This window comes from Triticum urartu, chromosome 3, assembly GCF_003073215.2.
Source record: "Triticum urartu cultivar G1812 chromosome 3, Tu2.1, whole genome shotgun sequence".
NCBI classification, from domain to species: Eukaryota; Viridiplantae; Streptophyta; class Magnoliopsida; order Poales; family Poaceae; genus Triticum; species Triticum urartu.
This window is the reverse complement of record NC_053024.1, coordinates 718,513,300-718,539,207: the sequence shown is the minus strand read 5'-3', so window position 1 is coordinate 718,539,207 and position 25,908 is coordinate 718,513,300. Positions and strand designations below refer to the sequence as shown.

The 25,908-nt window shown below is 41.9% G+C and overlaps 1 protein-coding gene, 1 non-coding gene and 1 pseudogene across 4 annotated transcripts; all 3 read right to left on the bottom strand.

Annotated features, from left to right (window-relative positions):
• Positions 1-5,884: 5,884 nt before the first annotated feature.
• LOC125546179 (E3 ubiquitin-protein ligase RGLG3-like) lies at positions 5,885-10,309 on the bottom strand. Of its 3 annotated transcripts, none has more exons than XM_048710352.1 (12): positions 10,153-10,309; positions 9,429-9,562; positions 8,841-8,925; positions 8,601-8,741; positions 8,385-8,498; positions 7,512-7,609; positions 7,356-7,429; positions 7,180-7,285; positions 6,812-6,939; positions 6,554-6,698; positions 6,416-6,472; positions 5,885-6,265 (listed from the first exon to the last, which is right to left on the bottom strand). In XM_048710352.1, exons 2-12 carry the CDS (start codon positions 9,543-9,545, stop codon positions 6,182-6,184), a joined length of 1,149 nt encoding a protein of 382 aa, XP_048566309.1. In that variant the 5' UTR covers positions 9,546-9,562; positions 10,153-10,309; the 3' UTR covers positions 5,885-6,181. The 3 variants fall into 3 exon arrangements, with proteins under 3 accessions (XP_048566309.1, XP_048566307.1, XP_048566308.1); XM_048710350.1 differs by having other exon boundaries at positions 9,429-9,614; positions 10,153-10,307; XM_048710351.1 differs by having other exon boundaries at positions 9,429-9,601; positions 10,153-10,307.
• Positions 10,310-12,915: 2,606 nt separating this feature from the next.
• Positions 12,916-12,988, bottom strand: TRNAR-UCU. The gene has a single exon. It is a non-coding gene; the product is annotated as a tRNA-Arg (tRNA).
• Positions 12,989-19,238: 6,250 nt separating this feature from the next.
• Positions 19,239-24,932, bottom strand: LOC125547286 (annotated as a pseudogene).
• Between the last annotated feature and the right edge of the window lie 976 nt (positions 24,933-25,908).

Here is a 25,908-nt window from a genome sequence, read left to right as displayed (position 1 = left end):
TGGCGGATTTGCATCTGACTGTACAACGTCAAACAGAAATTCAGGGATAACATCGAAACCAAACAAGCTAGCATCTACTGTACCTTACACGCTGCCATTGCACTCACATATGGGCAGCGACATTTACTTCTCTCCACATGTTGTAGCTTGAACTCCTGGTGCGTCCCTAGCAATTGCACCCGTCCCAGCAATGAGTAACTCCATGGTCTACTGAGATGGCTCCGTCAACATTAATTTGCGTCCATCCCTGCTCTGCAGGTTTCCACCTTTCTCCTATAAACTGGTCCTTCGGACTCCCTGGAGTCGGAAATCCAGAGCTAAAATGAGCTCATCAATTAGCTCTCTTCATGGGCGAAGTATCAGGTGAAAATGACTATTCGATGAAAATCTAGAAATTTCTATCGTGAACTGTTGGATCAGGAGCGGACGTCATGGATCACGGGTGGGAGTCCTAACAATCCACTTAAACGCACATTAGCAGATAACCCCCTCTCTCTATTCAACTACTCCAGGATTTGGTTACCCCGTATGAGAAAATTGACCGCCTCCATAACCTAGCCGCACGCCCGCACCATGGCGACTCGACGGGGCGGCGCTCTCTCCAGGTGAGGGCGGCTCGATGGCCGGGTGGCCACCCCTCCCGCATCTGCAACGGTGCGTCGACGCTTCGGGCGACGGCGACTAGTGGTCAGGGCGCTGCCTCACACACAGGTGACTCGGCCGCCGGAGCTCCGCCCACACATGACGGTGCTCGATGCCTCGGGTGATGCTACGGCCGCGCAGCTACCCCTCATGCTACGGCGACCACCCCGCACAACGGTGGCATGATGGCCGTCGTGATGCCCTCAAGCAGCGGTGACATAGACCCAAAACTTATTATGTCCTGTTGTCTGATTCTACAGCCCAATGCTTGCTTCTTAGTATTAGTTCAGAAGTTGTATCTGAATGTTGTATTTTTTGGTGAAGCCTGTAAGCTTGCTTATGTAGTCCAAATTCTGAAGTTGCATTGGCATGCAATCTGTAATCTTTGGATGTATGAATTTAGTTGAATAAATTTCCTGAGCTGGGCTATTTTAAATCAGTGATTGACCAAACAGAAAAGCGAAGTTCTGTTCCAGCCCTTTTCTAGTCACTCAATGTGAGTTATCTTGGGCAATCCATTCATACTGGCCCTTAATATGAATTCAGTTGAAGATAATTGAAATGGGAAGAAAAAAAAGTCAGGTTTCTCAGTCATTCAATATATAATAATTGAAAGATTTGTTCGGGTGGATTTCAGTCTGCAAAGGACCTACTAGCAGCTAGCATTGTTGTGCTAGTTGTGGAACAAGCTTCATCTAACAAAGACGTTATTCAAGGCATACCCAGGCTACAAAATTGGCAACAACTTCAAGTTATTCCTCTCAGAAGAGTAACTAGACATCTCTCAGAAGAACTATGATATTCACATCTAGAAGTAACAGCAGTACAGCTCCCGGAAGAACTATAATATTCATTCTTAAAATTTATCCAACACATGAAGTTGTTGTTCTGCACCAACATACGCATTGGATATGAACCAAAATCCCAAGTACATACTGAGATGAACCAAAATCCGAGGATATTCTTATGTGCTCAACCTTAACAACAACAAGAAAAAATACTGATCATATTACAAAAGATACAATTCAGTGCAGACATTGTGCATAAACCAGTGAAAACTTACAGATCTTTCACAAGATAAATAACTATTTGTGTCTCTCTAGAAGGGAAAATTGAATTTCTCTAAAGGTAAACAAAAGAAAGTATCCAAAGACAATATTTGCCATCTTGCATATGCTTGACAGTTATCATGCATGGCCTCACAAGCACATCTAGTTAACTTTCTTGCATGTTTTCTTCGCTTCTCTCCCTTCAAGTCCTTGTGTTCCTCCTCATTTGTTCGGAAACCAACTTTGCCACAAAGAAATCGCCTCAGACCACCACATTATCTACAACCCTTTTTTGTTCAATTCTGATTGAAAACCCAACATTGTGTGCATATGCCTTGTAAAACTTCTCGACATCTTCCATAGTCTCGAATGCCATACCTACAAACACCCAGTAGTCATATAAGTCAATGATTATTAGAGAGATTTGAGTGAAATTATGGTGATAATGGTACTCACATAAAATAGGCCACTTGTAGCTCTCTTTTTTCATGTACCAAAGTTTCCAAATTGATCGGAGGAGGCAGAATTTCCATATCATGGGTCCCTCCATTGTTGACATGCTCAGGTTCATGCTCCATCTATAATGCAACATCGCATGATTAGTTCTTATCAATTGAGGAACAACAACAATCGCCAAATATCCATGTTCCGTATAGTAAATATACATGCTCTGTACACTGGTTGACCTATGACTTTCTATTGCGTAGCTTGTGATCTTTTTTCTAAAAAAGAATTTCTATGCTTGACAAAAACGGTGAAAATAATGTATGTCTTTTGTAGCAGCCAAAGCTTTCTCATGATGCTGAAGATAGTGACAACCAATTTGCGTACAAAAACATTGTCTTATCAGTGTATCCTACTCGTCATTCTAGGTAAGCATCTAGTGAATTACGATGCTTGTCCATTTGATGTACTGGATTACCTGTATATGACTATGAAGAGGCAGCGGCACGTCAGGGTTCAAAATTGTGAGGGGCAGCGGTGACAAGTACTCCTAAGGATGAGTCCCGGCTACAAGAGGGTGAGCCAAGTCCAATGGAGGGCGACACGCAGCCGACGAAGGCCCCATCACTGTCGATGGAAGGGCAGCCATGGCACGAGGCGCGGTTGGCAGAGGGAGAATTGCGATGGATGAAAGGCCCATCCCGACGGTCGGAGGGCCAGCCGTGGCCGGCTGAGGGCAGTGGTTACGCGCCGGCGGCGCTCAAGACGATCGAAGAAACAGATCTCAGGATCTCACGAAGGGTCGAGCCCTGTTCACCTCAAGATTAATATAGAGGGGGGTTATCTGCTAATGTGCGTTTAAGTGTTTTGTTAGGACTCTCACCTGTGATCCATGACGTCCGCTCCTGATCCAACAGTTCACAATAGAAATTTTCAGATTTTCACCAAATAGTCATTTTCACCTGATACTTCGCCCTCTTCATGAACATATTTGTTTCCGTTGGACCAAATCGCCCCACATGACCGAAACTGCAGTCGCTGCCTTGTTTTTGGATATAAAACTTGTCCGGGAGATCCTTTGCTAGTTATACTCCACTGCGTGATTTTTAGGTGAAAGAAGTCCACATAACCCCCCGAGGTTTCATGAACCGGCCAATTTACCCCTTGAAGTCTAAAACCGGGTAACTAACCCCCTGAACTTTTCCAAACCATGTTAATCACCCCCTAACCCTGGTTAGAGTGGTTATGTAAGTGGTTTTGATGACGTGGTGAGGTGCTCCTCGTTCCCGACATGCACCTGGCCTCGACCATACTACTCCGAGCACGAACCAGTGTGGTACCACTCATGGCACAGGACATCGACATGTAGCTCGCCGAGTCTCACACTTCTAACTTTGTGATCTTCTTGGCGCGCGGTGAGCCTTCCCAGCTCCAGGTCGTGCAGCCTGCACGAAGCCAGCAGCGTCTTGCATCGAAAGGCAACCCCTCGACCAGGCAGGCCAACGTCCTTGAACCTGCTCTCCTGCCTAGTGCATGCGCCCAAGGTTTGAGAGATCCTTATGGCTGTCTGCGCCATAGCGCTCCTGCTGCTTCCCACGTGACCAGTGGCTGGTACAGTCATACTCATGCTCTCCGAGGCGGACAGTGGAGGTCGTCTACGACGGTGACGAGCAGGGCACGAGCGCCGGAAGCACGAGGAGCTGGTGAGCCGCGTGCACTTGAGGAGGTAGGCACGAGGTCCCCGATGGCACGTGAACGCAAGCTCCGCCGGAGACAATACACACGTACATACATACTGCTGTTGAATCGATTCTCTCCTGGACAAGCACACACGTACACACATCAAGTATGTGCCACCATGTACAAGCTAGACATGACTATTCTAATCGTGATTAGCTCTAAAATGGTGGACGTCGCCAGCTGCCGGCGGCAGCCCCAGCCGCAGGTGGCATGAGCGCGAACTCGGTATGTGGTGCAGGTGCGAGCTACTGTCGACTTGAGGACAAAGCGAACGCGGTCAGCGAGGGCTGCCGAGGCGACTAAGGCGACGACGGTTCAGTTGCGTGTGCTTGCTTTTAGGAGCCAGGGGCCTTGCCAATTTGCCATCCGATTGATGCACCAATTTTTTTACGGATGAGGACGGAGCTCGAGAAGCCATTTCGCCGGGTTCAACGAGAGTACAAAGGCGAGGGGTCACGCAGAGTGGGCGCAACAGTAGCACATCATGCGACACAAGGTACTCCTTGTACCATGCTGGGCTTGGCTCCCTCGTGGCCGGCTGCTTGTTGGTGCTACCATGAGGTCGACGAGTGGTTTGGGCGCGACGTGCAATGGCAGAAGGATCGGAGGAGGACAGGAACCGTGCCGACCTGGCACCTGCAATCTGCCCAGTCACCAAAACCGCTTGAAAAACAAGTCTAGTAGATGTGAGGGGATGATTCACCTGGTTTGGGAAAGATCAGGGGGTTATTTACCCGGTTTTAAACTTCGGGGGGTAAATTGTCCGTTTCAAGAAACCTCAGAGGGTTACGTGGACTTCTTTCATTTTTTAGGTGACCGAGATTTACCAAACACCGAGGGCGCTCAACATTTCTAAAGTGCTCCTGCCTGTTTTATTTTTCCTAACGAAGGTTAAAGGTTTGCCCATCCATTGATTAAGCATACGTAAAAGAATTGCTCGGTGCGAACCAACCTATGATTGGATAGTTAGGAGGACAGTGGTATCTCCAGCCCACCAGGGTCCAAATCCAGGTGATTGTATTTATTCTGGATTTATTCCAGGATTACCGGCAATGCGCGTTCAGTGGAAAGATACATTTCCATCGACTACGAGCCGCCTATAATGACTTTGTAAAATCTAAAGATGATACGTCGGCTCAGTCTTTCGGAGGTGCTAGGGTGTGCGTGTGTGCATTCATAAAGAAGAGTGTATGCACGTATATATGAGCGCTTGCATCTGTTCTGTGTTAAAAAAAAAGAAATTTTGCACCGTTAATTAGCGGAAAACCGAGTCCTCTAGCTTGTGGATCGGCTGAGCGTGGATTACAAACAATTTGGAAGCTTGAACTCTCCCTTTCGACTCGAGGAGGGCATGGCACATGGCTTTGTCTCTGCTCACCGTAATTCTAGCGGTGCTTCCTTCAACCCTATATTTGATCGTTGCAACTCCTTTACGCACTGCCACTCTCTCCGCATTCACGCAACGACTCTTCATGGTCTTTGCTGTAGGCTCTCACGTCCATGGTGTTAACCGTACGATCATCCTACAAGCGTTAGAGGATAAATTCGCTTTTCCTCCTCTAACCAGCACCTAATGGATCCTCAAAAGCTTTAGAGGAGGATAATTTTTACTCCAGCCCCTCTCGATCCCTAAATACACTTGCCCATGGCTAGCTGGAGTAAAAAAGAAAAATTCGCTCCAAAGACACCCCCACACCTCCAAATCCGCTCCAATCTATCAGGATGGTGATATGAAGATGCAAATTATATTGAACCACAATTATTTCTAGTACTTCCTCCGTTTTTATTTACTCTGTATATTAGAGTTGACTAAAGTCAAACTTCGTAAAGTTTGACCAAGTTTATAAAAAATAATATAAACATTTAGCATAACAAATTTATACTATGTGAAAGTACATTCAATAATAAATCTAATGATGTTGATTTGTTATCGTATATGTTAATATTTTTGTTTATAAAATTGGTCAAAGTTTACAAAGCTTGACTTTGACTAAAGCTAATACGCGAACTAAATAAAAACGGAGGAAGTATTGATTCATTTAGGTTTTACAGGAAAACACGATTTTCAACTACGACTACTGCTGCTACTTTTTTTACAAGATGACAGGAATAAACTGCACAAGAGGTGATGGAAATTATTCATCAGACTCAGACAGCCGAAACAGTTGGCGCTGGACATGTTATACAGTAAAGCTTTATGAACATGTACATATCTCCTTGCCCGCCCAACTTCTTGCTCCTTGATTACTGCCGATAACATATTGCATGAATGGCTGATTCTTCACTTCCAGAAGTCTGCATCATCTTTATGAAAAGAGCCTTACACGGACAGTGATTGGCGCGCGGCACAAGGGGCATGTCGATAGCGTTGGCCCGCATTCCTTGCATGTCTTGCGACAGACATAAAAGGAGACAGGAGGAGGGTTAGATCAGAGTACTCATCCAACAAAGGAGCTAGTACTTCATTGCATCTCAATTTTTCCAGTGAACTGCTTCATTATATGTTCAGAGGTTGAGTTAGTTTGGTGCTAGAGACTCACCAGATGGCCGCATTGGAAAGCCATGTCCTTTGGATTCGTTAAGCAGATGGGACATACCTTTCATGTTAAAAAAAAGAGTTAAGGTCATAACTGTAAAAAGAATATGAGGCGGAGTTACTGGCCTCAAGGTGCACGAACCTTTTCATCCGAAACGGTGTAGCCAACGTCGGTTGACTGCGAGGTTGCGGCTGGAGTATGAGAAGCTGCGACAATATTGTCACGTTCAAGAACTTTGCTGGGAGGGGGAAGGATCCTCGGAGGGTTGGCGTTTTGTGCGTGCCTCCTGATAGATTAGTTAGGCTAAGGTGTTAAGTACAAGATCGGAAAATGAACGCTTTCATAAGGATGCGAAGAATAACTAATGCAGGGCCTCAAGGAATGAAGAAGAGCAAGTACTCTGGAGGTCGGAGGCCTTGAGTCGCTTTGTATTGGGTGGGTATTTCCATCAGCGCTGCAAGCGCAAATGCGGCCTCCTTCTTTGACATATCCTTGCTTGATGACATGATACCAGTGAAGTTCACGAACTGCAGTAATTTATCAACAAGGTTATAAGTACAGCAACAGACAAATAAATGCAATGCAAATCAGAAATTCTTCCAAGTCCAAGAACAAAGTAAATTAATCTCAATGCAGTATGATATTTTCTTTTTATTGGAATCATCAGCCTCCTTGCATCATTAACTCCAAGACACACAGTTAGAATCATTGTTCTTGGCACTGAAGAAATTTGGAACTGAAGCAACATAATAGTACTGTTAAAACACCTGGAAATTGTCGAAGGCTCTGTCAGGAATACAGTCATCAAAATGCTGCATTGCATCCCATGGCCCATCGCCCACCCCCACCATCACAATTGAAAGAGGATAGAAGCTAGCGAACAAAAAAGGCTTTAGTAATAATACAACACCAAGTTGAATAACGATATATGAACTGCATTTACCTAGCATCAACAATCGCTTGTATAGTTGCCTGTTCTTGTGGACTTAATCTTCCACCTGAAGTTGAAGTGGTCACCTACAACTTTTGCTAAAGTGAGGCTCACGCTGAATGGCTGCAGTTTCATAAAAAAATTGTACTACTACGATAAACACATTACCTGTCCATCAGCTATGATGACGAGGACATGGTATTGGCAGTTACTGCTTTCGACAACTGACATCGCCGCGTAGATAAGAGGTGCAAAAGAAGTTGGTCCTACAGTGAACAGTTCAACAAAATTATGAGGCAACAAACAGAAGATTTGAATATTGCTGGTGAACTATTCAGCTGCCCCCAAACAGAGACGGCATCATAGACACATTATTATTCAGTCGAAACACAATACATGAGTTATACTGCGAACACCTTTGTCTTAGTCAAATAGCTATCGCACCATGTTCACAGATTACATAATGTATGTAATCATGATGCAACAATCACAATGATGCAAATCTTATCAACAAGTGATGTAAAAAACTTACAGATGCACCGAACAGTTGAGCACCGACAGGGCTATTTGTTACTATGTGCTATCGTACAGTAATCTCAGGACATCATCAAATAAGTTGTTTTCTCGAACAAACACCAAAATTCATGTCATTTTTTACATTAGCAGGGAATGTCAAGATGACGCAAACTGTACAAGCGGCCCAGTGAAAACAAAACAAAAACTACCTAAGCTAGCCGAAAGGAACTGGTAACGAGACAGAAAACAGAACCAGAAAACAAAAAACTGTAGAGCTAGCTATCCATCACTGCAGAGAGGGGTGGGGAGGCCTGGCGTGCACGTCATCAAATAAGTAAGCAAGGAAACAAAGCATAGCACTATATGGTTACTTTAAAACATAAGTCATCCTAAAAACAGTTTGTTGATTAGAAAAAGACTGTCTCCACTGTCAAAGTTACCGAGGCAGATAAAAACTCATATTTGTTATGGTTTTACAATCCCAGAATCTCTGTTGAAGGAAAAGAGGGAATAAGCCTTATTTACCTGAAAGGTTCAAATGTGGAACAATTTGTCTGTATCTGTCAAGAACCTCCTCAAAACCACGGCAAGGACGGTTTTCTTGGTAAAAGCTGAAGACAGAATGATCATGCGTAGAAGCTACAGGTTGAATCACATTTTATCAAGTCATAAAAGAAGTACATGATTTCCCTCGAGCAAAGTTAAAATGGGAAAGTTAAAAACAGTGAAGCGAATACTTACCATCACCAAATCCAAAGCATGGTATCAAGTTATCATCATCAAAAGGTGATAGTGTTCGCCCAATTATAGAGATGGCTTGCTCATATGGATTTGGAGTGCCACTAATGGCATGCAGAGATTTTCTTCCAAAGGAATGCCTACCTACAGAAATTCAGAAGAATACTTATTCACTTAAACGACAGGGATCTTGTTGGGTAAAACAGCAGATCTGATGTGACAGTGATACAGAAGTAACATTACCTGACCATTCATTGCTTTTGGTGAAGTCGATGCCAAGAATTAGATTTGATGATTCAAGCCCAGCTTCTCTCAATGCAGCAATGACCTTCATATATATCGGAATAGTAGCAAATTACATCGTGGTAGAGAATGCAAACGATATGATTACTTATTTTTAAAAGGAATTGAGGTAGCTGAAAGCACTTCAACAATGTTTACTGTGAGCAACAATACAGAAGGGAAATCTGTGGCTCGGAGAAACAGTTTATGTTATGCAGATTTGGGCATGTGGCATATGGGGAAAACAGTTTATTCCCTGCCAGGATATGGCATTTCTCAACGTTTATCCTGCAGATTGTCTCTGTCTTATTTCTCAACGTCGGAGAAACAGTTTAAAACATTGAATAACAGGTTTGTGCAATGTCCTAAGGTTTTAATAACTAAGCAAATACTAGAGTAATAAGCCAGGTGATGGCCTCTGTCTTATTTATTTTTTTCTGCAGTAAAAAATTATGCTCAACAAGCAGCAGCAGGATTCAGAGCAAACAGGAGTAGCAGAGAAATCTGTCAACACTTGATATGCATGAGAAAAGGAGAGAGGACACTCACCTCATCTACCGAGCTGTAGTTGTCTGCTATGAACTTGGGCTGCCGGTCCTTGGAACCCCCGGACGGAACGTGGTCGTGATGGTGCCCATGCCTGTGATGAGCCCTCTCGCCCCACATTGTCTGCCGGCGACGATCTGCAGAACTCGCACGGATTTCGCCTACGCGTCAGCAACCTGGATCAACGCACTATGCAAAAAATGTTACTGGGCGGCAGTGCGCTCTGGCTAGTACACGCTAGGATAGGAGCGCGCGGTGTGACAACAACAGCAGCAACGGACTGGACTGGACTGGAATCTAGATCCATCCCAGTGAAATAACAGCAGAGCAGAGCAGACAGAGCGTCGGCTTAGGCGGTTGCAGACTTGCAGTGCGCCGACTGACTGACGGATTCGCCGGGCCGGGCAGCCAAGCAAGCAAGCATGAGCAGAAGGGCTGGCGCGAGTGATGCGTGATGTGCGGGCCATGGAACGGATCGCAGCCACAGTGGAGCGTCAGGGGCTCCGTGGGTGGTGCATCGATCGATCGGCTCTAGCTACCGCCGGGCCAAATCGGCCGGGACCCCTCCCCCGCCAGAGCAGGGGCAGGGGCCGGCGAAGGGGGCTGCTGGGGCTACTAGGCTGGAGGGGAACGAGCGGGCGAGGAATTCGGCCCGGCCTGGGCCCCTGAGGAGGAGAGGCGAGGAGGGAGGGGGCAAGTTAACGGGGAGAGAGGCGGGGGAGCGTACCAGCGCCGACCGGAGGGCTGGACCGCGGCGACGACGACGGTGACGGACGGCGACGGGGGCTGCTGCTTGCTTGCTGGATGGGATTGGGGAAGCGTGCGTGCGTGAAGGTGAAGCAGAGAGAGCACCGAAAAGGACGCGTCGGCTGGGCGGCGTTCACTCCTTTCTTTCCTTTTTTCTTTTCTTTTCTTATTCGTTTTGAGTTGCTGCCTTTGCTTTCGACGTGATCCATTCCACGTGCGATTCTTATTTTTTATTTTGCCTGCTAAAGTACACTTGAGTAGTTTTCCATCCTGACCTCAGCGCTAGATAGGTTCAGCGAGTTGTATCTTAGTACTCCCTCCGTTTTTTTAAGACGTTTTAGACAACTGATTTTGAACCGTTTCAGAAGCTGCCTGAACTTTCTAAAACGTCTTATAAAAGTGAACGAAGACGGAGAGAGCAACTTTTTATTAGGAGGTTGTCTCATCGTCAGTTGTCTGGAAATTTCTCGAGTCCTGACGTTTCCAGTCAATAGGTCAACAACTCCGGTCATGACTTTAGGTGACCGATATTTACCAACAAAAAAAATAGCAAACATTCTGTAAAAGTGGGGACAAAATCGATGAACCCCGACTTGTTTTATTTTCCATGACGGAGGTAAAAGGTTTGCCTCATCCATCCATTAATTAAGTAGGAGATAATTTTCCTAATTAATTTGCAAAAAACCAGGTGCCCTTTTTTTAGCAAAAAAAGGGACCTTATTCCCCTCCAATTTCATACAAAGAGATTAAAGCGCCATCAACAAATATTCAAGATTAAGTCTATTACAAACTGGAGGTACGAAGACCTACCATCACATCAGGAATAGAACATGATCCAGGACCAGAGGCCAGACAAGGCTGGAAACCCGCCAACAGATAAAATTGACTCCGAGAAAACATCAAATTAACAAAACTAAAACACAGGACTAGGGGAGCAAGCAAGAGAAGCTCCAACTTCAATGGAGCGCCAAGTCAGGAACTATAGTATCTCCATCTGTCAACCACCAATCCGAAGAACTCACGGCCTCTACCCTTGCGACACCCGCTAAACTTCATTTGTTACTCGCTTGACTAGCTTTGCTCCTAGCTTCAACACCCTTGTTTCTGGCTGCTTTGTCTGCAAAATTGGGCAATCGATGACCGACGAACACAATAACCTCACAAGGATTAAAGAGCCACTAATAGTTTTTCTTTCAAACATAATGTCATTTCTACATCTCCAAATAGTCCAAAACATGGTTGCAACACCAACCAAAACAAGTTTCTTATCATGTCTAGGGAATAATCAGATCCATCTACCCAAGAAATCATTGAGACAATTAGGAGTAGAGTTTAGATTAGAAGCACATTTCTTCAGGATCCACATCAACCTAGCAGCCGAACAAGTAAAAAAAACCAATGGTCAATAAACTCATTCTAACCACAAAAGGCACAATTTTTATTACCTTTCCAACCCCTTTTAAGCAAATTATCTTAAAATGAGCCACAAAAGGATTTATAGTCCCTGGCCATAAAATGCTTTTTCTAGTCAAGAGCCACTAAAGGGTTTTGATCTTAGCTAGGACATTGGTTTTCCACAAAAAAATTATGTGGGAAGCCAATGTCAAATTTAACCAAAAACAAATACAAGGATATAACAGTAAATTTCTTATCAATTGTCAGTGACTCAGCATCCACTTAATGTGATGTTTACCCCCATTCATTTGAATTTCATCACATATAGTTTTCAAGCTATTCCAAAGGTCAAGGGATTCACCCTACAAAGTTCGTCCAACAGTAAAAGTATCCCACCCTTTCTCAATAGCAAAACCGAGTGCTCTAGCCTGTGGATCAGTTGATTGTTGAATCTTTGCTTGCCTTCATTTTAGTGGCACTTCTTTCACCCTATTTTGATCTTGTAACTCTCTTACGAATTGCCACTCTCTCCACCTCCACCTCCATGCACTGCATCTTTGTGGTCTTTGTTGTAGGCTCCCACGCCCATGATGTTAATCCTACCGTCGCCCTACACCATCTCTCACATATGGCGGTGTTGTGTCATGCCTCGTCCCCCCCCCCCCCCTCTTCATCTGCCATTGCCACATCTAGGTAGCATGGTGTTTGTCTTCGAAGCGAGTGATCCACTAGCATTTCCAAGACAAGCATGACAAAGGAAGAGTGCCATGAAAAAAAAGATGGAAGATAGTTCTAAAACTATTGTTGTCGTTTCATCCTAGATTTGGTGTATTTTGTTTTGCAAATTGGAGAGCGACGGCGCCTCACCAATCGACCTCCCTCACTTCCTCCTCCGTCATTTATCTTCCTTCTCCTCCTACATGTTGTGTCGTAATACCAAACTTTGAATGGTCGTCCTCACAGATTAGTAAGCACATCTTTGTTCTTTTTCCGAGCTCGATCACTTTTCATGTGCGTAAACATTAACAGTAGGATTTTAAATCGCCGATGATGAAGCCAGCACCCAGGTAAATTTTGCATCGTGAGTGCACACGTGAAAGCAACAAGAGGGACGATTCTCGCACAAGATTCTTGAACATGAGATAGATTTGAGCTAGACGGGCAAGTTTCTTGACTAAAAAAGATTCGAGTATATGTGCTCATGCTCACCCAACAGATGGGATAGAATTTGCAGCCCAAAGTAAGTGTCGATGATTCATAGCTAGTCAACAAATATATTTCCACAAGAAGAAGAAAAAAACGCAGGAGAAATGAAGTGTTTGCAAAACGTGAAAAACAAAAATAGAAGCACGCCCGGTGGGACTCGAACCCACAATCGCCTGATTAGAAGTCAGACGCCTTATCCATTAGGCCACGGGCGCCGTTGTGATCACAAAAATAATATCAACTTATTTATAGGTTTACAAGAAGTGGGCAGACTGAGAGCACACAAATGTCCGCGTGCATAAAATGTAAATTCTGATTTTAGATCAACGCTCTGTTCGCACCAAAGAGGCCAAGGGATGAACGAGGTGCTTCAGTTTTGGCAAAGGGCTCCTTCGGTTCATATGATTGGAAGAAATAATGAATGAATCCTATGAGATTTTTTTTTCCCCGGGAGCTTCTTCCATAGGAATGATTCCAAAGGATTGCATTCCTACAAAATCACACACCTATAGAAAAAATTCCATAGGATGGCAATACTATGAAAATCCTACGAATCAAAGGATTGTTTATGGGTGCGTGGAGTGGGTTAGTTATGACTGGATTTGTTTGTTAACGGGAGAATGGTGCCGGTCTACAAAAATACCCCCTTCTTCACAAAATATAAGGCGCCGGTTGGTTGACTTTTTTGGTCTTCGTTGCACAATTTTGACTATGATTTTCACATAAGTATACAGACATATGAAATAACATTATTTTGCAAGACAAACATGACAATGCCATTTATACGTGTTCAATCCATGTACTTTGGTATATATTAGTGGTCAAAAAGTCATGCATCAAAGATCATGCAAAGTCAATCATGTCTTACATTTAGGAAGGAAGGGGTATCACCTATGAGTGCTTTAACGTTGAACACATATTTGATTTTTCCTACAAAAAAGAACACTTATTTGATTGATGACCAAGAAGTGGTATGTGGGAAAATTGTGCCAATCAATTATATTTAAGTGTCGTTACAAAGAAGGGGTCCACTTTGGTTTATTATAGCCATTGAAAGTTCTATGCAATATAGTGATCCAAGTGTCCATGGAGAACCAAGAAGATGCCCTAAGGGTAGTACCATCACCCAAGAGAGGATCATGGATCGACAGCCTCCTCATTTGCACGGGAAGAGCTATAAAGAAGGCTAGATTGAGAGACATACTTTGGAAAATAAGTATCATTATTTTTATATAGAATTGATTTTTCTACGCTTATTGAAAGATCACCTGAGACCAAGATAAGTGCATAGAAATAATCAAGCATCAACGGCTTCTCTGGAAGATCACAACACCATTGAGCTCTCAAGACTTATTCAGCCATGAACGGGACACAACTATGATGCTAAGCAATTCACTCACAGGTGTGACCAGACTTGTCACTCCTGGGCCTGTAGACGACACTACAAAGCTGCACAATGACATGTCAAGTAATGAGATTGTTGTCCAAAATTTATTCCATATTTTGGAGGTTGACATTGATTAACTAAAGGAACAAGCAATTGAATTTTTTTTAGCGTTAACTACAAGCATGAAACAAAATTTCTTCGAGAGGCTGCATCACATCGTACTTAAGGATAATGATATAGAGGCAGAACAGAATGAAGAGAAAGAGAAAAGAGTGATTAGAAAAGCCGGGGAAGGACTCATCAGATTTGTTTAGGGTCTCAAGTGCAACAGTCGACATTGATCTACTTACCATGGAAGATGGAATCAAACTATTGACGAGGGTAATTCTCTGTCACTGCATCCACCTAGTTTTAATCTTATTCTCATTTTCTCTAAGGATTCTTAGCAGTTCAAACATGGATAAATGGGTCAAAATGGTTGCTTTTGGCTCCTGGGCATGAGTGATTTTAGGGCGAAATCAATTGTTTTACCAAGGTGGTTTTCTTGGTTGCATATACATGTCATTTTAGTATTCTTCCTCCAATGTTCTTGTGAAGTTATAAAGACGAGTAATGTTAGAAGTAGATTATTCTTGTTGACAAGTAATTATACAAATATGCTATTTTTGTTGATGAGCAATTGTCGGGTACTCTGTTTTTGTTGCCTATTTGCATTGCATTGATATGTATCATTTTCATTGCATTCATTTGTATTAGTATCATATGTGATATGATTAATCCTTGCAAAAAAAAATACTATGATTATAACATTTCTAATTGGCTTTTTGTGCTAAAATTATTGTTCTAGGTGGTTAATTAAATACTATCTAGCGAGGAAAAAAATACTATGAAAAATGAAGAAGAGAGCAAAATGTTGGCTGCCATGTTATTCAGGCTCTTGAGACCATGTCGGGTGTGTATGAACGCATGCTCATGAGTGGCAACCATGACGAGATGCCTGTCAAGGCTTTGGCTTCCCTTGTGAAATGGAGTTCGTGGCACAAGGCTAGAGATGTGATGCACTAAGAAATGGGTGTTGCTTGTTTTTGTCCTAATTTTTTTATTTTTTGCAAATGGTGTGCTTGTACAGTTTGTTTTATTAAGTTTTGTTTTTATGCTGAAAATGATAAAATATTGTTTCAAATGACAAATTAAAATTATATCCTCTTTTATGGGTCCAACCAACCCTTTGACCCGAGGTTTGTACATATTTTATACTAAAATTTTACACTTATTATCCTACCGTGTTAAGGATTATAGTTTTATTACTTATTTGGCATACTTAACAACACAATAAAGTTCAATATTAATCCTATTATTTATTTATTACATATTTGTAATATATAGTACCGAAAAATACTCATGCATTGCGCTAAATTCAATTTGTACTTTGTAACAAAAATGTTTTTTAAAATAGTGTTTGATACTTATGTAAATTATATACATATCTATGTTAGATATATCGCTAAAACATATGGTTTGACAAATATCGTAACAGTGGTTGTACTATATGATTAGAAAAACATATATGTAGAAAATTCTAGAGTACAAATTTAATTGTTGCTTAAGTTATATTCGTTTTTGGAGCATCCGTGTACTAATTTAATCATATATTTGCTAAACCATATGGTTTATTAGATGGACCTATATACCTTTTTTTAAATAGAAATAATGAAGGCAAGTAGTGTAGCCAGCCGCCGCCAAGCTAGGGTTCTCTGCCTTCCGCCGGCGCCGGCGCCGGTCTGTCCCGTCTCCGGTGGCCTTAGGGCCATGGAGGCGAAGTGGATCTCGGCCCTTGCCGGTGGGAGGGCTCCGTTTTTAGATCTTTTCAAGCTTTTTTAAGGTTTGTGTCCTGCTCGGGAAGGTGAGACGGCAGCGGCTCCCTGAAGATGGAATAAAGGTCTTCCCACCTAGCCCCGTTCCAGTGATGCATCTAGCATCATCGGTGGGCATGTGGAGATGTGTCTCCGAAGGATCTATCTTTGATGGATTTGCTCGAATTTGCTCGTCATTCGTCTTCGTTCGTGTGTCTTCGGGTTGGATCCTTTTGATCTACACTCTTCATTCGCGGCGATTGATGTTCTGGTGCGTTGGTTCTATGGGGCCTTAGCACGCGACGACTTTCCGACTGTCTACAACAACAAAGTTTGCTTGACTCTGACAAGGGAGGGGCGATGACAGCGGCGCGCCTTCGACTCACTTCAATTCTTGTAGTCGTAGCTAGGTGGTCCATGGATTTGGATGCATTTTTTATTATTTCTAATGTTTGTTGTACTACTATGATTGAAGATGAATATATTGGAAGTTTTTCCCGTAAAAAATAGAAATAATGAGTGTACATCTATACACCCATGTACTGCAAGGCCCCAGATTTTAACTCAACCTGGCAGCTACCACACTAATCTAATACTACGAAATCTTGGAATATTTAGAATTTTCGGCAGGGTTTCTCTTGTTTAAATGGACACCCGTGTCATGCAAATAGACATATATATCAGAATAATCAATAGCATAACTTAAATGACAAAAGACTCGCAGAAGGTAGATAAATATTATCCAATTGTTATACTACAACTAGTACATAAACATTTGAGTGTCATCTAAGGATTATATGAAGGTATATGTTGTACTCAAGTGATGTAGTGATGCTACTCCCTTGCCCATGCATTTCACTACTTGGTGTACTTGAAATCCAAATAAAATCCAACAAAGAAACAAATACTACCTCCGTCCTGGTTTATTGACCCCCTTCACATTTTATGCTAAAATTTGACCTTAAATTTAACTAACAAAATGTTAATGCATGTAACAAAAAATAATATCCCTGGATACTATGTTCAAATATGAATCTAACTATATAATTTTTGGTGACATGCATTATTATTTTCTTAGTTAAATCTATGGTCAAAATTTGGCGCAAAATACTGAGGGGACTAATAAACTAGGACGAAGGTAGTAAGAGTGAGTAATGATTACTCAGCAAGTACAATTTAGATCCATAGAAATAAAAAGTAGTCACAGAAGGTAAATCCATAACAGAAGAAGTCTGAACCAGAACTGAGTATTTCGGTATACTGAATCATCACATTTGGGGCTCTCCGGAATAGACACATCCTGTGTCACTCTCATCGTCATCGGAGATTGAAGCAGACATGACGGACTTTCCACAACGGTATTTACCGGAGAAGTCGACCAATGCCTGTACTGGACGCTGAATGACATGGCGGACACTTCAGTTACCGAAAGAGTCGACTGATGCGTGAACTGAGCTGTCAAAGCTGAACGTATGGGCTTAAAACTGAAACTTGCAAGTGCAGAAAACACTGAAACCGAACAGGTATCCACAACACAGAAAGATCAAACAACATAAGAATGGTGAACCACAAAAATAACCAAAACAACTTGCAAACCACAAAAATACACCAAGGTCGTCTTGTACTTGCCTCAAATTCAATGGAGCAGAACGGTGCATTGTCGGCTTAACTCCTGACGGAGCAACACCAGAACCTGAGCAAATATTGTCTACTCCGAAAAATAGCAATGCGTACTGCTCTCTCCGTCCCATATAATATAAGAGTGTTTTTGACACTAGTGTAATGCCAAAAACGCTTTTATATCATGGGACGGAGGGAGTATGTGATAAAATATCTAAAGGTGCTGTCCATGCTTTTGTTAATTTCAGATTTAATTATCTTCAACTGTAACTTTACTAGAACAAACGAAAATAAGGTGTTTAATATATTGCTCCATGTGCACCGTGTGTACTACAACCACCCCTGAGCGTACACAAAAAAAAAATCAGAGCTTAAATTCCAATATCTGAGTCATATATGTACTGCAACTGTAGCTTCATTGTGTCAATTAATTAAAGATAGAGCCAGATGGAATAAAGGCAGGGACTAGTACGAGTGAATCACATGATGCTGTGCCAAAATTACTAGCTAAGGCTAGCAGCTCGTGTTCCTCCTACCAAACCAAAAGTACTAGTGATGTTTCAACCAAATCAGATTCTTGATTCTTTTTACCAAGCAGTCAGCTTGGTAAGCTACCTACAAAAATTTGCAATCAAAAAAGACTCTTGATTCTTTCTTTTTTTTGAGCATTTTTTTAGCATAAAAAAGACTCTTGATTCTTTGTTCGGTGCTGAAGACTCAAAAAGAAAAAAACTTGGACTTTACAACATGGATAATCGGATGTACTCCCTCTGTTCCTAAATACTTGTCTTTCTAGGCATTTCAACAAGTGACTACATACGGAGTAAAATGAGTGAATCTACACTCTAAAATATGTCTACATACATCTGTATGTAGTAGTCATTTGAAATGTCTAGAAAGACAAATATTTAGGAACAAAGGGAGTATATGCTAGAGGCTCCGGCAAATCTCAACATGTACTGCTACACGTAGAGCCATGCCAGTCTCTGTTTCACAAATCGAGGAACACTGAGAAATTGAGATTGGAGATGAATCTATAATTTAAACATCCTATAATTTTAGGAGCATGTAAACATAAATTGTTAGAGATAAGAGTTGGAGAAAATTCATTAGCATGTTTTGTCTCTTTATTTGCCAAACAGTGCGTAAGACGAGAATGTCTTATCACCCGCTATATACATACGTTGAATGGATGAAGATCTAACGACAACAGCGACTGACAACTAAGGAGGAAATGAAGATCGAATGGTTGAAAGAATATGTGGTGTGGCCCACCCACATTTCCCACCCCTTCTCTCAATTATCCCCTTTTGTAATTTACTTTGGTGCCCATATCCTTGATTGATTGCACTTTGTTTGTTTGAACCCAACTGAAGCTAGCACTTGGAGCGTGTTTATTTTTCTGTGCCAAACGACCAGGCAAACCAACACAAAAACCCTATCGGTGCAGAACAAATTGTTGGCAGTTTTTTGTTAGTTCTGTAAAAATACCATCAACCATGCTAGAGCAGGTAAAACACCCAAGTTAAAGCCGCCGTTGCTAGGTGATTTGTGTCTACTACCATGTTGGTGACTGTGATGATACTTGGCTGGAGCCCTTGGTCGTTTCGTATGCCCAAGTTTTAATTTAGTTGTTGGTTCATCAGTTTGTTTGCGCAACAAATTTACAGCATGGTATGAATTAGTCTTAAATTGCTCTGCTCAACTCGGTCAGAAATTTAACACAAACTACTGTATCAGACAGAGCCTTGGGCAAGCCAAGTTGATGCGCCTTCAGCTCATAACCCTGCTAGACACAAGCAAAATGACTAGATGAGAAAGTTTATCCTCTCTTATGCCTGTAAAACCATACTTGATATGTTTACAACCTTTGCCCCTGTGTCTTCTTTTTCTCTAGCTTCAGAAAGTTAGAGCGGCCACCAATATTGATGGAGGAAAAAAGAAACTCTCTGTAGAAGAGAAGAAACCAAACTGGTCACTGATTGCCATCTGCAGTCACAAAAGCATTCGCCATAAACAACATGATGTCAGTACTACGTATATAGCATTAATATAAGATACAAAGATATATAAGCTTGTACCTAATCGACAACTTGAGTCTTTGGTGTGCTGCTATACTTCAATATGTGGGGACTAAGACTGCGTTGATAACGGGCAAGGCACTGGAAAGGTGTTCTCTGTGTACCCAACGCAACTGCAATATTAATCCAGTTATGCATTCCTTTTTCTTGGACAGTTAGTATAAGTCTTTTCTCCTCACATGCAGTCCAGGCGTTGTGATTAATCAGTGGATCGTCATAGTTTAGCCACCTAGAGAATAAAATTACAATTTCTTGAATTAGGACTAACCAATTGAAAACACAGATGCAGACACATATTGCAGAAACGTTAAATGACAATATCAGGAGAGATGGCAAAGTAAGATCTGGTGAAACTTTTGCAAGATGAGCGAAATGAAAATTGCTCCGTGCGCTAGAAGGGAAAAAAATCTTCTAGAGGGAAAGTACCTTGATTCGCATTCAGCACCGGATCGACCAGGCAGGTACATAGCAGCGATATAGTCCCAGTTTACTAATGGCAAGACTGACCGGAGAATCTCAGGAGTCGCCTCAAAATTACCCCCAGCGTTCGTCAGTGCATAAGCCATATCTACAGCACTGAAGTCACCACTGGAACTGCAGAACGAAAAAGGAATAACAGAATAAGATTGCATGTCAAATCTTCTAGCAGAAGACCATGTAAAATTACATTAAAACTCATAAGTTTGGCATCAAACCCACATCTCAATTTGCGGAAAACAAATACCCCAGTAGCACAACTATAGAGACTATAAAGACTGTCAATTCATAATTTATAGACAGTTCAGTCAGGAACCCATTGAATTCATATTGATAGAAAACCATCAAGAAAAATGGAAAATAGCTATTAGAACCAGATACTCCCTCCGTACCAAAATAAGTGTCGTTGATTTAGTACAAAGTTAGTATAAAGTTGTGCTAAATCAACGACACTTATTTTGGGACATAGGGAGTACAAAACTTTTAACACTCTTGAAGCTTAAAAAGGGGTGCTCTTCAAGTGTTAGCAAAGAATAATTGATAAACTATGACAATGGGTTGTTCAATGTGATATTAAGTGATTAAGTCATGATTCAAGATCCATGACCGAAATAGAAGATGAAAATGCTACATTGGTGCAAAGAGTTCAATAATTCGACAAACCTTCCATTCTTCATGGAGTCCTTAATTAACATTTCCTGATACTGCTGCTTTATTCCTTTAGCAAGCCTGTCTTTCTCTGTATCTGACCATGAATGCTTCTGAAGCGACATTGGGAATTGCTTCAGAACTACTTGTACTTTTCAATATGAGGGTTCTCAGCTGGGCCAAGAAGTAATGGAGACATCTTACATTTATTCTGCAAGAATAGAATACTCTTTTGTAAGTGCCATATTATCTGTTCCTAAAAATCAAGAAAGATAATCACTTGAGAGTCATGTTCATGCACATGACAGAGCAATATGTGACTATATTCCCATGATCCGCGAGCTACTATGTTTTTATGTACCATTCTCTCCATTATGAAATGGAAAACAATGGTTCGGGCAACAGAGGAAGAATATGTACGTGTACAATAGAAACAATATTTAGAATTGATCTGTCTAATAAATAAATTGATTTAAGTGTGATAGAATAGCAATTCAATATCCCTAAAATAAAGAACAGCAATTCAATTAAATTCTACAAAATACATACATGTTAACAAGAAAAGGATCTTAAGTAATTTAGTCAACAGACTCAACATGACTGAAAATGCTATCACAACATAGTTGCAAATCAACATCTAGCTTCTTATACAATAGAGATCTACCCTGCTAATCAACATATGCAAGTCCGATTCAATGAAAATTTGTTGTAGATGATTACCAGATCCAAATGGATGCTATTTCATATTTGAATTTCTACTAATCAAACAATCACATAATCTCAGGGAACATTGCCTGAAGAGAGCAATGAAAATAATAGCACAGGTGACACACTTAAACCACCAACATATGTCATTCCTACTTGCACTAGGATACGAAACCTATTCGCCTTTTCATACAGGTATTTACAACTATCTTATGCAGGAAACAAGCGTGGGTGTAGAAAAATCTGTAATGAAAGTTAATAACTACGTGGCGTTTTCAGAGAACAAATAGGAACATCAACAACAGAAGGTACAAGTGCTCTATAAGTCTATATATCATAAGGTGATTATATATGTTATCTAATATACAATACACAGCTGTAAATACTGACGTTATTACCATTGCGGATTGTGCGGTTTGTTTTTTAGAGGAAATCAATCGAACACGAGGATCCACCTTGTGGCATAAAAAATTGCTAAATGATCTTCTGCAGCTTAACTGATAGTCCATAAGGCATTTGACGCGATCCCTAAGATCCTTATTTACTTCAATCTTTGCTTCAATGTTAATCATCTTCCTTCTAATAAACTTCTGGCATGCTCTGTTCTTCTTGAGAGCATCTACTAACAACAGTGCAGCTTTGGGGAACCCAGTTTGAGTGAGAGCTTTCATGTTTTTGTTCTGTACATCCTCTTCACCAGGTCGATGTGCAATAAATTCATCGTCCCCTTCTTTCGATGCCTCATTTTTCATGTTTTCCAATGGACCAGTGGAGGTACCTTCAGTAGGTAAATAAAGATTAAGGGACCCTTTATGTATCGACATATATGCCTTTTTACACTATTCAGGAATTATGATAACATTGTATATGTTGAGTTTTCGATTATATACTGGTACGCGTGTCTTCAAGAGAAAAGGGTTCTGCTTACATGTAATAACTCGTGAATCAGAAAATCAACCATATATTGCATCTAATTTGTCGACAGAGTTTGTAATGGGTTATTCTCATGCATTGCAATTCTAGTATCAGGATAACACTACATATTGTGTTAGCACAGCCCATAGTTTAACATTCAAAGCTAACACTGTATGGAAGTTACTACAGATGTAGCATGTTTTAGTTACTAGCCTTTATAAGACATCATTGCTACATAAAATTCAGAACAGTATAAAATCAGAAATACTCAAAAATGGCAATCAGATACTTCTTTCATACCAAACGAAATGCACTGAATATTTTATGATTAAATGTAATCAAAATTCAGCTTGGAAGTTTCTCATGGTATTTTGAGATATCTATCTAGAATAGGGATTACCAGGCTATATCGTACTATCCTTGATGTACCATCAAACAGACATGTCCATACACAGAAGAAATGCGAATGCACACAAAGTCCCGAACAAGCCGAAAACACTCACCAGGCACTTCCAAACTGGAACTGGGAAGAACCGGATCGTGAGTGGTCTCACCAGAATGGTAGTGTGAGAAGCGGCGCTGTATCGCGCGGAGCGTCTCGAGGCCATCCTCTTCATCATCCTCCGTGTCGGAAGGCGGCCAGATGCAGATCGGGCGCGGCGAGGAGGGCGAGGCCTTGTTCAGGTGAAGGTTCTCGCGGATGCTGCGAACGAGGGCGAGGTCCTCGTCCTCCTCCTCCTTGTCCGACAAGCCATCAGTTGCCGCCACCGCTGTGTCGTCGCAGGGGCGACGAGATAGGAGGAGGCCTGTGCGACGGCGGCGTCTGGGTCAGCGCCGGCAATGATGCAGGAGCGGCGGACCAGGTCAAGATCCTCCTGGAGGTCCTCGTCGAACTCGGAGTCTGAGTCATCGTCGGAGTTCAAGTCCACTGAGGCGGCAGCAGAGGCGCCGGTTGTGGCGATGGTGCGCTAGTAAAATAGAAGGTAAAATTCTGGAGGATATGTGCAGCCACCTGGATGAAAAATTAAAAGCTTAGAATGTATAAAAGGGCGTTTGCAATGCAATCTGAATAATTAGTGGACTGGGCTGCTGCATACACGTCATATCTATATGTTCTAAGGAAAACAGGAAATGGGGTGATAAGTTGGTGCTTCCTCATGTTGTGCAAGAACTGGTTCTACATGCTATTTAAATGCTTCTTGTATTTAAAACCAAACTGTTCTGGTTGTTTTGTGGAAATATAATCATCAACATGATTTCCAATTGAGTTGGAAAATAACATTCACAGAGCTCGCACCTTGGGAGCAGAAAGTAGATTACGTCGCCACCATTTATTGGAAGATCCTAGCTGGGCTGAAGTGGTAAAGCACGTAGCAGGAGGTTTCCAATGTCCGGTAAGTAAATCCCTCCATCGGCATGAGAGTGCTCCCAGCCCGGCTTAGTCACCTCAAACTATGGAACACTAATATGCTAGTACCAATGTCCAGGGCTCCAGGCTGATGGACACTTGAGTTCCACCAACCTATGTTTTTAAGGCGACGCTTTGCTTTAAGGCGCTGGGGGGGCGCCTCGACGCCTAAAGCGGACATATTTGCAAAGCGCTGGGGGGGGGGGGGGGGGGGGGGGGGGGGCGCCTCGACGCCTAGGCGTCGCCTCGCCTTAGAGACGCCTTAAAAACATAGCCACCAACTTATGCATATTAAGTACTACGGACTAACCCTATCTTTCTGTCTTTCTTCCTTCTTTTATCCTTGTTCTAAGTTTTAAGACTTCTCAGTATGATATGCTAGTTGCAAGTTTGTTTCGTTATGTATCTGATAAGCAAAGCTAGATTGGTGGAAGTACAGTTTGCAATTTGGGCCCGATAACAAATCTGATAAGACATCAATCACTGAGCAAGAAACGGTGAACATGGTGTGATGATCTGCAATACTAGATTGAAGCTTAAGACCAATTTAACACCCTGAAACATCAAGAATGCATTAACGAACCAGTGGCTGCTGCATAATACCGCTAGTGTCAGAGATGCAGTAGTGGCGGCATAAGAGGAGCTAAGCAGAGGGCTGGACGTGAGGGGCGGGCATGGAGGATGGCAGGGCGGGCAGGAAGGACGGCAGGGGCGTGGGACAGGATGGCGGGCACGGCGGGCGGGGTGTGGCACAGGGGAAAGGCGCCCGCCGGTCCTGGGGCGCCGCTGACCTCCATGGCGGAGGGAAGGAGCGACGGGAGCAGGGATGCGGGAGGGGGCGGAGATGGGGAAAAGGGGAGGAAAGCACCTGCGCAGCCGCCGGTCGCCGTCGTGGTCGCCGCCGGCCTCCCTGCCTGCTCGGTCGCCGGTCTCGTCTTTTTTTTTTTGAGGGCTTGTCGCCGCTCTCGCCTGCGACCCACCTAATCGTCGCGCGGGCCGGAGAACACCTACCAAACGCGCACTCCCCTGCGCGATTTGGTCCAGCCCACGGGGCGCAGGCGCCATTTTCTTTTACGTTTACGTTTTCACTTTATTATTTTCTGTTTTTACTACTTTTTAAAATTTATAACAAATAGAGAAATGATTCCATATTTTAAACTAAAATCGTAGATTCAAAAAATGTCCTTGAAACCAAAAAATGTCCAGCCCATTAAGGGGCGCGGGCGCCATTTTCTTTTATTACGTGTATATTTTCCCTTTTGTTTTCTGTTTTCACTACCTTTTAATTTTTATACAAAATATCCTTTAAAAAACAATTATCAAAAATAATAAATTCTTACATGTTGTAATAAAATCATAGATTCAAAAAATTTCCTCAAAAACAAAATATATTTGTGAATTTAAAAATATTTAAAAATTCAAAAATGTTCACAGATTTCAAATAATGACAATGTTTGTGAAATTCGTAAAATGTTCACAATTTCAATAAAAATCTAGAAAACAAAAAAGTATTCATCAATTCAGATAAATCGGAAATATAAAAAATGTTTATAAATTACAAAAAAGTTAGTGAATTAGAAAATATAAAAAAATTAAAATGTTCATGAAATAAAAAAGTTCGTCAACTAAAAAAACACAACTTGAAAAGTCTGACTTTTCAAAAAAATGTTGACGAACTTAAAATATGTTTAAAAAATCCCAAAATGCACAAAATGTTCTGGCATTTAGGTAAAAATGTTCACAAATTGTTAAAAATGTTTTCAGAAAATTAAGTTGATGAAATTCAAAATATATTATTTAATTGTGAATGAACTAAAAGGAAGGAAAATGAAAGGAAAAACCCGAAAAGAAAATTGCAGAAATAAAAACCGCTCTTATAGGTGAAACCGGATCAGATTCAGAGTTTTGATCATAAAGATTCCATTGATCCCGTCAAAAGGAGTCCCAACACCTGGGATAGGACGGTACATCTAAGAAATTATTCCATGAATCATACTCCCCCTTGATGCAGGAATAGCAAGGATAATATTTATATCGTATC